Source organism: Thermobia domestica, chromosome 11 (assembly GCF_964235325.1).
Source record: "Thermobia domestica chromosome 11, izTheDome1.hap1.1, whole genome shotgun sequence".
Lineage (NCBI taxonomy): Eukaryota > Metazoa > Arthropoda > Insecta > Zygentoma > Lepismatidae > Thermobia > Thermobia domestica.
Window position 1 is genome coordinate 252478220 of NC_137464.1, and position 17933 is coordinate 252496152.

The following is a 17933-nucleotide window of genomic DNA, read 5'->3' on the forward strand; positions in this document are numbered from 1 at the left end:
AACCTGTTAATCTCTAGAAAAGCATTATTAGTTCAAAACAGTTTTTATGTTTCTTTCTTTCTTTTTGTTTGTTTGTTTGTTTTAATTAGCGCAAGTGATGAAGAGTTTGGGAATGCAGCGTACCCACCCTCCTACTCTGCATAGAGATGCGCACGAGACGAGTCGAGACAGAATTTTCCTGACAAAATGCGAGTCGAGACATCACTTTTACAGCACATTTTCGAGACGAGACAGTCTCAAATCTTGTCTCGTGCGCATCCCTAATTCTGCATTTTTATCTGTTGCCCTTGTCCTCTAATGAAGAACGATTACAAACTTGATGTCCTCTAGTTCACAGAGCTTCAGTTGAGAGACACAGGTAATACAGCATTACCGATAGTAACGAGACAACTATAGATGTATGGATAAAAGTCAAATGGGTATTCGTTATATTTGTCCTTTGGGATCTTTTAATTATTCTGTACTTTTTTTAATGCACTTTGTAAGAACTGTAGTGTTAATTATTTCGGAACTATTTTGACTCCAAAATATAAACAAAAGTACCCGAAACAATGTGATATGATCCCTGGATTCAAGGATTGTTTGCGCCGTGTTGACAAATATGTAAGTAGAACATATTGTTTGTTTTACATCCACAACTTTAAAACAGTGCTTATAGACAACGGATTTCACGAATAACTTTCTTTTTAGCGGCTTTTCACCCAAAATTAGAGTCATTTCATCTCTCGTTTAGCGACCTTTTGTGTCAACATTTTGGCAACACTGGGGCGGTGGTAGTGGGGCCGAAGTGTAGTTTGCATATTTTCCGAGAGCATACCTGAAATAGACAGGCTCTAGTAGCCAGAACTGAAATAGTATAGACATCCATGACAAGGTAATAATAAAGCAAGTAGTTCAGATATTGAGGGGACAAGGCCCCTAAATCTCCAATACAAGCTAAATAATTATAATATTACTATTATGATAAATATTGACTATGGCTAATAATTTTAAAATGACAACATACCACACAGACACTGAACTAATTTCGTAAAAATCCTCCCCGGAATACCAACAAATGAATTAGACCCACTATATTAATATTAAGAGATTCCTAAATAAAAATGATACTTCCTTGCGACCTAAACATTAATATACAACTTTTACCTATGAATTTAAAGAAAAGTTCGAAGTACAAGGTTAGAAAAGCAAACTGCAAATCAATTTCACACAAACGTATGCGTAAGAATGGAAATAAATTCCCTTAACATTCGCCAGTTGATAAAAGACACGTTAAGTTTCCCTAGTTCAGGTTCGCTTAAGATTTGATGCAGTTCTGTTTGGTTTATCGTTATATGCTCATGCTGTAAACGTCGCTAACACCTAGTGGTCCACTTGCCGGTAATGTCGGTCTTCGATATAGAGACGCGTCGAAGGATTGCCGCTAGTGTGAGTCGAAACAGATATCTACAGTCAGGGGTGTTGAAGTTACTATAGGGTTGCCATATTTTAAAATTAGAAGAGCAGGGATTCTAAACCGTAAGTACTTATGTGAACTTATGTATTACATACACTGACTTGCATCCTTCGGACATTTTACAAACATTTCTTTGTTAAGTGACAATTTCAATGTACTTTTCTAACGGAACTAAAGTAAAGCAAATTTAGTTCTTGCCTTTAATATTTTATTAAGTTCAACAAATTTGAGTCTTGAATTGTAAAGTTTTACAGTCAGATACCTGTAATTGTAAGAATGCCTGTAATGCAATTTTTTTTTTTTTTTTTTTTAAGCTAGTGATATATGTCAAATATTGTTCATACGGTTTCCTCTTTAAGAAACACAAAGTAATTTCTAAATTTTCATCATAAGAAAGGTAAAATATATTTAGCAGTCTTAGTCCATCTCTTATAAAATTTCTAATCATTCTTAAAGATTGTTAATTGAAATCGTACTAACATACAAAATTACCAAGCTTTCACAATATATCAAATACAGCATACACATTTTAAAAGAAAATTATTAACAATGAACCTAATCTAAACAAAATGCTAAAGATACCGTAATTAAATTTGCAATCATTTCTGAATATATAAAGGTTAGGTGAACACATTGATGACCATTCTGTCCAGTTCAGCTGAACAAGTCTGTGTTTTTACCTAGTCTAAGAAATACGCACCCATGAGATCATACATTAGTATTCATGAGTTGAACCAAAATGTGTATGATTATGACACTTTTTTTTTTTTTTTTACATATTTTTCAGTCCCTTTAACTTTCTTTTAAAAATCTCGATTGCATAAAATCTTATCATAAAATTCTATGATGGATACTCTTTCATATTGTACAAAACCAATAGTAATAATTTGTCAATTTCTACGTTCATCTTGTTTCTGTCATCTGTCCACTAGACATTTAGCAGGAAAAATATTCTTTCAACAAAAGTGTTGTGAATATAACAAAACTTTATCAACAAAGTCGTCTTAGGTTTTTCTCCGATCCAAAAAAAGCGGGTGGTTTTTCGTGATTAAGATATGATTAAGCAGGGGACGAATATAGAGCGTGAAAATCGGGCGGTACCCGCTAAAATCGGGTAACATGGCAACCCTAAGCTAGGTCCTTCTCCTTCGATTCGTCGCGTCGCGGGGAATTGCGATGAGACCAACACGAGCTATCGCCAGTCATGTGCATGCGGTTATTATTATTTTTTTCCTGACGAACTGCTCCTAAAGTGAGCTCTGGGGATCAAGAGTAACCCTTCCTCTACATCATGAAGTGAAAAGTCTTGAGATGAGTTTGTATAATTGTATGAATTTAGTGGCAACTGTCGCAGATCATTAGAAATTGAATGTGAGAGAACTATGATATAAAGCAAATAGATGCGCGTGATTTTATTATGAAATTACATGTCGAACGCATTTTATCTGATCCGAAACGATTATCGTCGGATATACACCGTTAAAGGAGCACTCTGATTGGCAAAACTGAAAAGACCTCAAGGATATATCCCTCTACAAGCGAGCTTTTCTTCATCGCCTCCGTGGCGAAGGCGGAAGAACACGTGCCTATACCCTGGCCGGTGAACGATGATTTCTGGCAGCTTTGCACAAGGCCACGGCGAGCGAGCAGAAGACAGCAGGTCAATCAACCCTAAGCTCAGAACCTGTCGCGTCCCCATGGTAACCACCGCACATTGCCAAACTCTGACTCACTCACTCCCACCCTTTTGCCGTCTGTTCACTCAAAACTTATCTTTTGTTTAGAACTTCCGCTTTAGCGTGTTATGTGGGTGACTTAACTTTTTTTGTTGATTGGTACAAACGTGGACGTTGAGAGAAAATGGCATCTGGATCTCCAAGTAGAAAAGAGAAACATCTTGTTTTAAATAGTCAATCTCGGGGACTTGTGTATAATTTGCGGGAATATTTTGAGACAGAAAGGGAAAATGGAGGACCATTACTTCAACTTTCTAAAGTTGTGTAGAGCGTCTGCAGCTCTGGATATCGGAACAGCCACAGTGACAAGGATCATTAAAGAAAGTTGCCCAGAAAATTTGAATGAGCCTTCAGAGGTGTTAAGAATTCCGGGAAAAATAAAAAGTAGACCATCAAGAGTGACAAATCTGGATGCATTTCAAAAAGATGCCATCCGCCGGTATCTTTGTAACTACTTCCAGTGAAAGAATTTCCCCACCCGGAAAAAACTACTTGTTTCACTTAAGGATAACGGTTCGTTCGATGGGGGTAAAACTACTTTATCGTTGGTATTGAAGGGTCTTGGGTTCAAGTGGAAGAAGTATTCTGGGCGAAAAGTTCTGTTGGAAAGAACAGATGTTGCCAAAAGATGCCAGTATTTGCGGGGTACTTTACAAGAGCATCGAGAAAACGTCCTGTGAATAGATGAAACATGGGTTAATGCAAATCATACTAGTACGCAGCGGTGGACGGATAATACCATTACAGGCATAACAAAAACACTTCTTGGAAAGGGCAGCCGTCTCATTCTGTTACATGTAGGTTCATATGAGGGTTTCATACCGAATGTCTTACTGCTGTTTGAGTCAACAAAAACTAATGACTATTATGAAAGAATGACAGAGGAAAAAATTTATAATTAATTTGTCAATTCACTCCTATCAAACATAAAGCCCAACGCCGTCATTTTGATGGACAATGCGTCCTATCATTCAGTACAACTATGCAAACTACAAATACACTCATCAACGAAAAAGCAGAAATTTTAGATTGGTTACAGAAGAATAATATTCCAGGTTTCAACAAGTCAATGACAAAAAATGAACTTATTCAAATAGTAAAGTTTCATAAACACCTGATTTCTCTTTAGGTCGGGCCGGGCTGGGGCCGATTAATTGCAATTCTTTAATAATTATTGACTTTCGTTAAACGATAATTGGAATAAAGCCAAACGTGAAAGAAGTGTGCCCGTGAAGAATGTTACAAAGAATTCAATAGCTATTTACAGTTTGTGTTGTTTAGCGGCTTCACTTTCACCATAGAGAAACGGAGGCATTGCGCGGTAAATTGAGCTCTGACCTTGACCTTCACTGAGACCAAAATATGACAAGAAGGGGTGTGAAAGTTTTGCCTGTCGCTAAACTATATTGCCATTTTCACTTTATGCTAAAAATCAATTAAGTTAGATTTTTGTTACAGGAAATGGAGTTTTTGTTCTCTCGATGACAGGCAAAGTTCTAGGAAGCCATGGTACTATTCGGGAGGCAAGCGTCAGGTTGTGAACCAGAGTTTAGAAAATGTTTCTGAGGGTTAGGTCAAGTTTAATACTAAATTTTGAGAAAGATTGGGGCTCAAACAAAATTTTTTAAAAAATTTATCGGGCCGCGGTCGGGCCAAAAACTTCTAAAATTTATCGGGCCCGGGCCGGGCTTGGGCCAAAAATTTAAAAAAAAAAGTTATCGGGCCTGGCCGAAGCAAGTGTCTAATATATATAGCAAAACGCTGTACCTCATAAAAAAGACGAAGCTCTTTCTGTGGCTCTCACGCGTTTAATTTTGATAAACATTGCAGTTATCTTTCAGTGTATGCTTTGACAAACAATCACATGTACGCAAGGCAGAAAGAAAATTATAGATTTATTGAGAAGAGAGAAAGAAGAGGTTTCTTTTGTTTCATAGAATTTAATTAGCAACTTTCTACATATCTCCCATGTGTACAAGCAGCACGTGTATTAATGTTTCGTTGTCAGTGGGTCATTGTTCTGATTCCGGGTCACAAGAGACCGATACATGGATTTTATTGTGGAACTAATTATTTTTTTCTTTTGCAGACACATTAATACATCATGGAAACGAAACTGATACTACTCATACTGAGAGCCATTGATGTTGTAAGTATTTGCCTGTATCTTTCAATTGTTTATCTAATGTTAAGCGCTGATTTAAATATATATGATACATAATTAGTGCTGGTGTTTGGTTAAATATTAAACGACCGTCCCACTAGTAAGAAGTGCACACGTTTGGTTAAAAGATTAAATGATCGTGCCAGCAGTAAAAAGTGCATACGTTTGGTTAAAAGATAAAACGACCGTGTAACCAGTAAGATGTATTCACATTTGGTTATAAGATTAAATGACTGTACCACTAGTAAGAAAGAAGTGCACACGTTTGGTTAAAAGAGTTGAGTTGATTTTAACGTCCCTTTCAGCAGCGAGGCCATATGAGCGAGGCGGGACCTACTGATTAACGTAGAATTCGAATCACATGAGACCCCGCCGGGAATCAAACCCGAGTCTCGAGAGCCGTAGCTAGGGGAGCCGAGCGGGGTGGTCGCCCCAGGCGCTGATAGCGTCGAACGAGCAAGAAGAAAAAAGTATAGGAAATGAGTAAACGACGCATCGCCCCAAAAACGTATTGGTCCCTATTAAATCAATATTGTTATCGGTTTGAAAAGAAATAGATTTGTCAAGAATTTTCTTGCTCGCTCCGTTCGCAACCCAAACATTTTAAGAAGAGTCACTACAAGTTTTTATTTATTACCTTAAAAAAATATTATATGTGATTTGTTAATGGCGATGTGACATACAATATGTCGAGTAATTCTTTATAGTCTACACAGGGGCGTTTTCAAAATAAGAAACCGACAAAGTCTGAAATACGTGTTCGGCTCTTTTGATGATGACGAGTTTGCTGAGATAATTACGCTGTTCTACCCAATTGGATTAATCATGATGGTGAGAATGGATGCTTTGAGAAATTCGCAAAGAAGGCTCCTTCTGAATTTGCGTTACCATTTCACAATTTTTTTTTTTTTTTTTTTTTGGATAAAACAATCGAATCCCCTAGTGCGTCACCACTTTTTTGAAGTTACCCCTTAATGTACGTAGTTTCATTTGGAAATGTAAAGTTATTGCATGTATTACTGCTTCATAGAAAAAAATGATGTCATATAATACATGCCGTTGCGTGAGTACGTATTGGTTATTTGTCTTCCCGTGAAGTTAAGAAACCTACAGGAATTGCGTTTTAATTGCCATGGAAAATGGTCCAAAAATTACCTATCTGAACGCAACAATTTCAGCGTACTATTCAGCCGCTTTGAAATTAAGTGAGAAAACATTTCGAAAAAAAAAAAAAAAATGAAGTCTTTCACAAGTTATTCTTTAATTGCACAAAACTTGACAGTTCATAAAATGTATTTTCTTTCTCCTAATAGTATGGAATATTAATTAAACCCGTAAATACTCGCGCCCTTTTATGTGACACCTAGGGATGCGCACGAGTCGAGTCGAGACAGAATTTTCCTGAGAAAATTCGAGTCGACACAAAGCTCTTCCAATAGAAAAATATACGTTTTTCGAGTCGAGACATCACTTTTACCGTACATTTTCGAGACGAGACAGCCTCAAATCTTTCTCGTGCGCATCCCTAGACACCAGTACTCGAGCGGGGGTCCAGTACACCCCCAAATTGATATTAGTTTTTTTTTTTTTTTGCAATACAAATATATTTTTGTAATAATTAAGACTATGTAACGTAACTCTAGACATGTTTTTAAAAGTATTTGCTGCAATTATATTTTTAGTACTCGTTTTGAGACATTTTAAAATATTTTTTCATCAGGACTTCTGGCAACACAAAAGTTACCTTTTTGGGGGGGTCTGTGAACACCCCGCGTGAGTACTTATGGGTTAAGAAGAGAGTAATAAGATATAAGTACTAACTTTTCCATTATTTTGCAGTGTAATATACGAGTGAAGCGATGTATTTAGGGGTGTAAAGCGATGTTTTTTTAGGGTGTACGAGTGTATATAAAATTAAATATAGTGAACTCAACATAATTCTAGGATTCAAGATTATTTTGTATAACTGCTGGAGTGTGGAGTCACTCTAAGTATTGTTGAGTTTTTATGTATTCCAAGAAAGTGAAAACGGCAAAGAAAATGTTTTGGGAAGCTGCAAAAATAAGTATTTCTTTAAATGTCGCAGCATATGTTTGTAGTATTTACTGCTTTTCTAAGAGTAATAAACATACATTTAATAGCATGTGTGGAATTAAAAATATGTGTAATTAAAATATAAGTTGTTAAATAATCCCCAGTTACAATATAACTTCTGCAAAACAAGTCTCATTATTTATTACTATGATTAATATTATCCTTTCTATTTATTTGTTTTGCATTTGTTATTAAATAATCTGATCACACAATTTTCCAGACAGAATTATAAGATGTTCATGAGCAAGGAATCAAATCTCTTCCTACACCTTCGTTGTTTAAGAGTACAAAGGGCTAGTACCTACTTGCGTTGCTCTTGTCACTTAATAAAATATGAAATATGATATACGGTATTTTAACTGAAAAAGATAGTATCCTAATAGTTATACAACCTTTCGTCAAATTGTTAGAAACAACCAGAAAAATTAACATTGATATAGAAATATTCAGATCATGTCTCCCCCCCCACACACACACACTTTTACGTCCAATCGCCGCCATTGCCAAAAGTACTGGTAATCCTGGATGAGTCGAATCGAAAAAAAAAAAAATTCCAGCGAAAATTTTGTAGCTCCGGGTCGATTTCCGGCCCGACTCTCCCTGAAATCATCATTGAACTATAGACATTTACATTCTTCAAAGAAAAAAAAACACCTTTCACAGATTAGGAGGATATTGCCTAGAAACCCTGATATAAAATACCAAACGTCACGTCTAATTCAAACCGATGTTTATACAGTGTACTGAAATTTTATATTTTTGAAAGCGTCAGAGTAGATTTCTTTTGCCTAATCTGACCTCCCTGAGGCGATATACCTTAATTAAAGTTTATTACTGTAATACACGGCTTCAAGTACAGCGGTGTTGCCACATTATACCTTAAAGGGTTGAAATTATAGGCTACGTATTTACCGTGTATGTATCGGAAATTAGGCAACAATGGTATGTACACACCCTAAGTACCGGTACTTGCAATGTATGTACTCTGATTACTCAAAAGTACGTACATTACTTATTAAAGTATGTAATGACAATTGAACTCTAACTGTGAATTGTACTTGCATTTCATTTACCGGGTCATACTCGTATGATCTTGTATACGTAACGTCAATGAACTTATTATAACATGACATTTCGTGAACTCATTATGTTATATTATATATTTAATTAACTAATAATTTATTCAGCCAATTAACGAATCAACAACGATACTTACTGTATAGTTACGTATGATGTGGAACCATTTTGTAGAAGATATCCTGATGTCATCAAACGAATCATTCGCGCGGTCCTATGATGTTTTGCACTTACGATTAATCAATATGTATGCAGTGGCGAAGGGTGATATTTTCAAGAGGGTAGGCCCAATTTTCTACTATTACTACCAATACTACTACTACTACTACTACTACTACTACTAATAATAATAATAATAATAATAATAATAATAATAATAATAATAATAATAATAATAATAATAATAATAATAAATGAAACAGATTAGACCTAAATATTTTACTACAGAAATACAAGAAGACAAATTCACATTTTAACGTAATTGTAGTCCATCGACAGCACTCAATTTTCATAATAAAATTCACGTATGTGACTCATAGCTGATCTTAATTTGCCGTAATGCAGTTTGTTTTAATTGGGCATGATCGGGTGGGGAAGATGGACCATCACATTATCTGCGCTTTACAAGAAACATGTTGTTTAGTCTACTGGTACGGAAACAAACTCTGCTTCTAAGATTTCGTCTTTAATTATATTGTTCAAAACACATGGCAAACATTCAACGAAGTCATTTTGTGTCACTTAATTCCCTTTAAAAACAGAATCAGACTTAAATATTTTTTCCTACGCTGCGCTTTATTTCAACTACAAATAATTTTATTGTACGAATGCATGCATAACTCTTGCCCTTTGTTTGTTCTATTTTCGGGCCTAGGACAAATCTGCCAATTACCAAATGCGCCAATCGTGAAAATGGACAAATCTGCCAATGGACAAATCTGCCAATTGACAAATCTGCCAATTACCAAATCTGCCAAACGCAAAAATGACCAAATGCGCCAATTGTGAAAATGGACAAATCTGCCAATTACCAAATCTGCCAATTACCAAATGCGCCAAACGCGAAAATGACCAAATGCGCCAATTGTGAAAATGGACAAATCAGCCAATTGACAAATCTGCCAATTGACAAATCTGCCAATTACCAAATGCGCCAATCGCGAAAATAACCAAATGCGCCAATCGTGAGAATGGACAGATCTGCCAATGGACAAATCTGCCAATTGACAAATCCGCCAATTACCAAATCCGCCAATTACCAAATCCGCCAATTACCAAATCTGCCAGTGGACAAATCTGCCAACGGATAAGTCACCGAACTATCATTTTATTTTAGATGTATTCTTCAATCATCATCCCACAATATTACGAAAAAGAAGAAGAATTATTTATGAAAGAAAGCAGAAAAGGGTACTTTAATTTTGATGTGTTTTACTTTAATTAATTCGCAGTTATGTTTCAAAATGAATGTTTACTGATGTTGGTTGTTGGAGTTTAGTATCCCATTGCTGTACATAGGTTATATGAGACGTGACGTAACGCGATTGAATTTTAATGCCCTCTTACTGGGAATCGAACCCGAAAAGACTAATGTTTGTTGTAATTATTCGATAGCCAACAAATAATTTTCAGAGTAAGTTTCTCTTTATGTAGTTAATACGTTTAAAGTGGATTGAATATGATCCAAGATTAGTTCATATAAAAGGAAAATTAGTATAATTGAGTTCACTTCGCATCTATTAGTAAATACACATTAGTAACTGGTGTTTTGTAACTTGTATGCTTAGTGATTTTGTAATAATTTTGTGATCCTGATTACAGATTTCTAAAGTGAAAAATATTAACTGTTAACAATCGGATTGTACGTTTTGTTACTTGATTTCTCTTAACACTGACACACATATTTCCAAGAATGAAACGCGTAGTTCTAACAGTCTTCCAATGACGAGACATATATCATTCCATTGATAATATTGAGGTAAACAAAATGTTATACATGCGTGTAAAACCCATGTAAACTCGTAGATATGAACATTGATGCTCTGTTACAGCTACTTACTGATATAAAAGTGAAATTGAATTATATCGTCATTAACCATGCACACTGATCTTGGAACTGGCCTCCCTGGATGTAGATATCTTTATTCGAATTTGTGACAAGGATATACACATATTTCAATACCTCCCCAAAATTATACAGAAGTCGTCGTCGCTGTCATTAAGATCTTTATTACACCAATTCTAAGACTACATTACTCAGTTAATGAGATATAGTCCACACTGTTGATTGATTTTCTTCCTTTAAAAATAACATTGTCAAACACATTATATATGTATAAATCGATAAATCACATCGAACCAAATAAAATGAGATGCTCGAATACAAGTTTAGTTTATATATAAAAAAAAATATATGCTGCACTAACAACTGTATCTTTTGTTGCCAATAATCAGTGACAGCTTTCATTCATTGTTCTGGCAGTAGTGAACTAGCAGAGTTTCCTTGTCTTTTCGTAAGGTGACACATACACTTTTTCGAATATGATAGTTGTAATCGTAGGTAATAACAATCAAGTTAATTAAAACGTCTTGGTAATAAGTATTTTCAAATTGGTTAAAATGAATACGAACCTGTTTTCGGAACGGGTAATTTGAATAGGGACATCAAAATATAAGCCGTCACTTTAGAATCTTTTTAAAGAAAATTACAAAAGTGTTTACTTAAAATATTTACTTTATATTTTACAAGGCTATGAAAATATTTCTTCACATTCTTTCAAATATTCACAACTTTCACAATTACAAACTAGAATTTCTCACCAAGTACAAGATCGTATAAAAAATAAATACCAAAATTTATAGTTGTAAAATATTTTTTTTCTGTTATTACTTTCGATTTTAAATTTCACGACTGTAAATCAGGTCAAGAGGACAAAAGTTACTTGTAATATGGGCAAAGTTCCTACAATCTAGAACCCCGCAAACCTGACTCTTAATAAATTATATAGAAAAAAAACTATATATTCTAAACGTTCTAAATAGAGTACTCAAAAAAGATCTCAAGATACGTGTTTGCAAACAAGTCATGATTATACTAACTACTGCCTACTTATTAACAATGTTATTATTGCTAAAATAATTGCGTTTCTTCTTACTTTCCTTATCCATTTTCTGTTAAAGATTATGGATTCTTGTTCAAGGCTTTTTATTATTAACTTTTACCGACTGTATTTTTCTACTTATAATAAGGAAAAGGGGGCGCGGTGGCTCAGTGGTAGAGCGTTCACCTCTGGTGCTTGGGGTCCCGCGTTCGATCCCAGCCCCCGCCAAGTGAACTTTGTGGTGGACAAACACCGTGCTCGTGGGTTTTCTCGGGGTTCTCCTGTTTCCTCCCACTTTCTTCATTCCACCATTTCACTCATCTCTCATTATCACCGTCTCCTTTGGCATAACCGGGACGTAAAACTCAAATATTTAATTTAATTTCATTTTTTTTATAATAAGGAATACATATATTGGTTTATTTCGAAAATGTAAAATAGAAGCAGACACCCGCTTAATGAATTAGGTCAGCCATAGACAGAGCTGCTCGTATATTTCATGGTCTTTCACACAAATTCTATGCGAGGTCCAACCAAACTTGTGAAATCTCCATCCCCGTAAAGGTCGTCAGCACAGTTGCAACTTCGTTTTTGTTGAAATAGTCAAGTAACAATATTTATATGGTTCAAGTCCTTTTTCTTTATTATTTCTTCTACTACTTTTAAATTTGAAAATTGAAAGAGCTTTTGTGTAAAGTGTATCCCTCTCATAGTGGGCTACTTACATGATGATGCACCACAGGCACTTCGTCGGTAACTTCAAACTTGAAATACTCATAACGGAATAAATTGAGTTGAGTTGATTTTAGTTTAGCGTCCCTTTCAGCAGCGAGGCTATATGAGACGTGGACCTACTGATTAACGTGGAATCCGAACCACATGAGCTCCCGCCGGGAATCGAACTCGGGTCTCCCACGCCAAAGGCGCGTACGCTAACCGCGTAGCCACGGAGGAGCTCTCATAACGGAATAAACAAAATAAACAAAGAAAAGAAATAAACTGGCTCCCCAAAGACCCGCTTTTCCACAATATTAGCCACGGTTACCCCCTTTGCGGTCATATTAGTAAAGAAACGCAGTTTGTCCTTTACAAGATAATATTTCCTCTACATACATTTACAGTCTTTTTAAAATTAAATAATATACAATAAGCCAATACATTACTCACATATTTATCTTCGTATTCTTTTGTATTTCTTTCATTATAATATATTCATGGGCATATATAGATTGATCCTTTGGAACAAGTGCTATAACTTCAATAAAAGTATCACAAATTGCCTACTTATAATACAGCATATATAAAGTATATATATTCTCTTATTATTTGTGTAAGTGTTATTCTCTTACATACAATTTTTACTTTATGGTTTTTCAATGAATAGGTTAGGTTCTCTAAAATAACGATGTGTATGACATGTTCCCTTTTCTGTACTTATAAATTTATTTATACAAAACTTAACATTTCGACTCATATTTCTTTATTTACTAACTAGTTATATATTTTTCATTATTCATTTCGATAACCTGAGAATAGTTGTAAACTATAAATTTATAAAGTAAGTAGTCATAACTTCGAAATCAACATGTTTTTTTCTTCCATTTCTCATTCAGTCACTTTCTTTTAGAAAAAATGTACTGTGTCTTTTTTACAATTGCAAACGTAATATAGAGTCACAATGATACAATTTAATGGCATATAAATATTATAATGTCTTAGGAATGTTCGTTAAAATGACATACATTAAAGCTTATACATACCAAGTTTTTGATAAAGTTATTACAACCCATTATGTATCAATAGTGGCATCTTAGGAAGAAGGGCAATGCATTATACGACATTACATTAGTTGAATCGCTTTTGGCGTTCTTTTAGGTACCTCATTGCAACCACAACCTTGAGCTACATCACGAGATGTAGAAAGAGTAGAAACAACATTCTAGATAAGTGTGTGAAGTCTGGTGAAGATACTATTATAGTATTGAAACTTTACAGTTTATACAGTGTTTTTATTAAAAAGTGCTGTACCTCGTCATGACAATTGAGTTAAATATAAAATTTGTTTACAAGGTCTACAGGTGGTTTATTTAACGTTAGAGATGCAAAGAATTTTCACCTATACAAAATTAAACATCACTTTCATTATTGCTTACAGTAACTGTTTACATATACTTAATTTTCAACTCTTTTCATCTCTAAAGCAAAAACAGATAATTTTTCCAGATATATTTATTTCCTTTCTACAGAAAGTAATTTATTACTTGAATTATTAAAGGTAAACTAAAATATTGCTCTGAATTTTACCACTATTTTACGTATTTATTTATAGACCATTCTCGTGGGTAATGATGTATATAGTTATTCGCTGTAAGTCGTAAGTAAGACACGTGCGGATAACCATAATTGATAGGACGATCACTACCAACTTCATTGGAACATGTGTGGGCCCACGTGAACGCACGAACAGTAACCAATCTACTATTGAATCGCACGTTTATGTTCTTTTCCTACGATTTTTCTCCATCTGTTCATCGCTTACAGGATCTTCGTCATTGACTAGGCACATGGAGGATGCTGATATTTCGATAATATTGTCGTTTTCCCTTTAACACAATGGCGACTATTGAGTGTGTATGAATTTCGCATATAGGATGAATACCAAAATTTTACTATAGGGCATTAAGCTACATATCTCACACATCTGTTGTTCCGCTATGGGTGCTTTCATCCTCAATTGTCATCTCTATAAATATTTGAACAACTTTTTGCGATTTCATCTTCGAGGAGGATAACACACTTTCATAACATGAATCAGGTGTATTCTAGTCACTTTATACACCTTCTACTCTCGTTTGATAACCTACCCTTGGTTCATCAAACATAGCCCTAGCATGCGATTCTGACAGACACATGATTATGACAGCATTTCCTACGATCACCGCCTAGCTACTTTAAGACTATATACCTGCTTAAATATCAGTTTGTATTTGTACTGGAAGGTGATATTAACATGAGTACTATGCGTTTTTTTACAGCCTTTATAACGTATGTCTGATGCGAGCAAGTGATGCAGTCATGAACATCAAGTTTCCCTTCTTCTTTTGAGCAAGCTTTCGTATAGATGAATGAATTCTTATTCTATGTATTTATCTTGAATGGGGGCAGACATCAAAGGGTATAAGAGTTAAAATGGTCTAAAGCAAATATTGTAATCCTCGGAGTGTATAAGAGTTAAAATGGTCCTAAACTAATATTGTAATCTTCTGAAAGTCCTTTTTGCACATTTATCTACAATATCTATAAACCCTCCCTTTCAGACTTCGCGTTAATCTAGTCGCTAGTACGTGAGCATTTTGTATAAGGGGTCCCGGCCTTGATTCCTGGTAAGAGATACTTTGTGATTTGGACTGTCCGTTACATTTCTGTTTGTCACTAACGTGTATGCTTAAGTTGAATTGCAATCAAAAAAGATGACTACACAGTCGGGTGTCGCTGTTGCAACTAATTAAAGGAAATTAAGCTGCTATAGTGGCTGGTGGGTGGGTTTTTGGTGTATGGGTCCGAGGTTTCATCCGCAGTGGAGATTCTCTGTGATTTTAACTGTCCTCGATCTTTCTGTGTCCATGTCTCTGTCATGTCTCATTCAGTACAATTAGAATCAAAAGATAATTACAGAGAATATTGTCTCAGTTGGGGCGAGTTAAAAGACTGACAACTGCTCAGGAAATGCGCATTGCACATTTAAGTCGGCCATACATTGATGTATTTTTCGGTCGTAACCATAAAATTTCATACGCTAGTCTTGTTAGAAGCTGTCAATACGTTAGTGTATGGGACCTGGCGTAAGATTACGTAACGAATTTTTATACGCTGGAAAGGTCTGTCTGCTTTTAACTTCGAGCGTAAATACGGCGCGTAAAAACGGCTCAGATGAAAGAGTTTTCAAGCAGCAGGTGGTCTCTTGCCCTTTCCAGGCCTTCTCCCCGTTCTGGTTTTATTGTTTTCAGAAGAGAAAACCTGTTCTTGTGTTGTCCTCTCGGGTCGTTTCTGAGGTTTGCTGGCAGACTCACCAGAAATCATCATTCCAATCTAGTTTCAGTCTTTCTATACAATACATGATTTCAGCTAAATTAATATTTTCTATTGCACAAAACGAGATATTATTTCCTAATTAAAATTCATAATTAATTTTCAGTACATAGAGAAAAAGCTATTTAAATCCAATACTTCCTAATCAGAATTCGCAAATGATGAGAGCTCCTCCGTGGCTATATGGTCACCGTACGCTTCTCTGGCGCGGGACATCCTGTTCGGTTCTCGGCAGGAGCTCATGCAGTTTGGATCCCACTTCTCATATAGCCTCGCTGCTTAAGAGGTCGCTAAATTGAAACCCAATCCAAGATGATGTCTTTCGACTACGAATTTAATTCTTACATACAATAGACAAACAACCGCAAATCGTGTGCCTGACCGAACATTGGTTAACAAAAGAAAATATTGAACAAATAAAAATTCAAAACTATGAAGTAGTTAGTCACTTCTGTAGGGAAATAAACAGCAGGGGAGGATCAGTAATCCTAGTCGAAGAAAACTTGACACAAGATGTTAAAAAAATAGACATGCGAAGTACCGAGTTCGCTTATGAAAGTGCAGTCATTACTATAGAAAAGTTAAATTTAATAATAGCTGTAATATATCGTAGCCAACGGGGATCTCTTGACACCTTCTTTAATTCACTCAAAATGTTTCTAGAGGGCATACGGAATATACATAAGAAAAAAATTATAATATGCGGAGATTTCAATATAGATTTCCTAAAAAACTCCTCAGAAAAAGAACGCGCAATTACACTTCTAAACATGTATAACATAACATACATCATAAATAAACCCACTAGAATAACCACGCACTCAAAAACGGCTATTGACAATGTGTTTACTAATGTAAAAGATGACATCAAATATGATATAATTGATGGGCTATCTGATCACACATGCCAGATGATGTACATAGAAACACAACAAAAAATTGACAATACTCACAAAACACGCACAATCAGAAACTACAGGCTAAGACATAAAGAGAAATTTACGAGATTAGTAACAAACGAAACATGGGTGGACGTGTATAACAAATCCACAACTGACGAAAAATATAACGCCTTTTTTGATCGTATTCACTGTATTTTTGACGTATCCTTCCCGAAAATAATAATAAAAAATAATACAAAAAACACTAAAAAATGTTGGGTGACACCAGAAGTTAGGGAACTCAGCAAAATAAAAAGACGTTTACTGAAAAACTCCCAACAAACAGGAAATACTACACTAAATAAAACACTAAATAAAGTATTTATAAATCAATACAAAAGAAAATTACGTAATATTAGACAAGGTTACTACACAAACAAAATAATGACAGCAAATAACAAAACAAAAACATTGTGGAAGGTAGTTAATCAAAATACACGAAGGGAAAATAAACGTACACAAAACAATATTAGTCTTTACGTCAATCAGATACAGATCACGAATCCTGACCAAATAGCAGAAATATTTAATGATTACTTTATCGATATTGCAGATAAATTAACGAATAAGACGCAAGATAGCGAAAAGGCTATTGAACTATTAAGAAATTTTAAACCTAGGACATGCAAAACTATGTTCCTCATGCCGATAATAGAACATGAGGTATTTTATGAAATAAATAGATTAAACCCAAATAAAGCTACAAGCGACGAAATTCCAATTGAAATAATCAAGCAGAACAGCCAGAATTTAGTACCTATACTTACATACCTATTTAATGAAAGTCTCAATACAGGAAAATATCCAACAAAATTAAAAGAAGCTAAAATAAAACCAATCTTTAAACAGGGAGACAGAACATTGATACAAAATTACAGACCGATATCACTCTTACACCCAATAAATAAAATATTTGAGAAACTAATTAAAAAGAGACTAATAAATTTCTTGAACAAACAGCAGATACTATGCCATGAACAACACGGTTTTGTAACTGGAAAAAACACAACTACGGCAACATATACGCTTATAAAAAACATACTAAAAGGGCTAAACGATAAAATACTAATCTTAGGCATTTTCTATGATTTAAGCAAAGCTTTCGATCTAGTTAACCACAAAATACTCTTACGAAAACTTGAGCATTATGGCATAAGGGGAAAAGTGCTACAGCTGATGGAAACCTATTTACAGGGGAGGACGCAAGCAGTTGAAGTCTCCCACATACAAAATGGGAATGTAAAAACATATTTATCAAACCCAAGACAAGTCCGC

The 17933-nt window shown here is 35.0% G+C and overlaps 1 protein-coding gene across 1 annotated transcript in view; it reads left to right on the forward strand.

Annotated features, from left to right (window-relative positions):
• LOC145663802 (uncharacterized) overlaps positions 1-17933 on the forward strand; it is a 107073-nt gene that overhangs the window by 5125 nt on the left and 84015 nt on the right. The window contains exon 2 of the mRNA XM_081729891.1: positions 5282-5341. Coding sequence (XP_081586017.1) covers positions 5297-5341 — 45 coding nt within the window. The 5' untranslated portion in view covers positions 5282-5296. The remainder of the gene's footprint in view (positions 1-5281; positions 5342-17933) is intronic.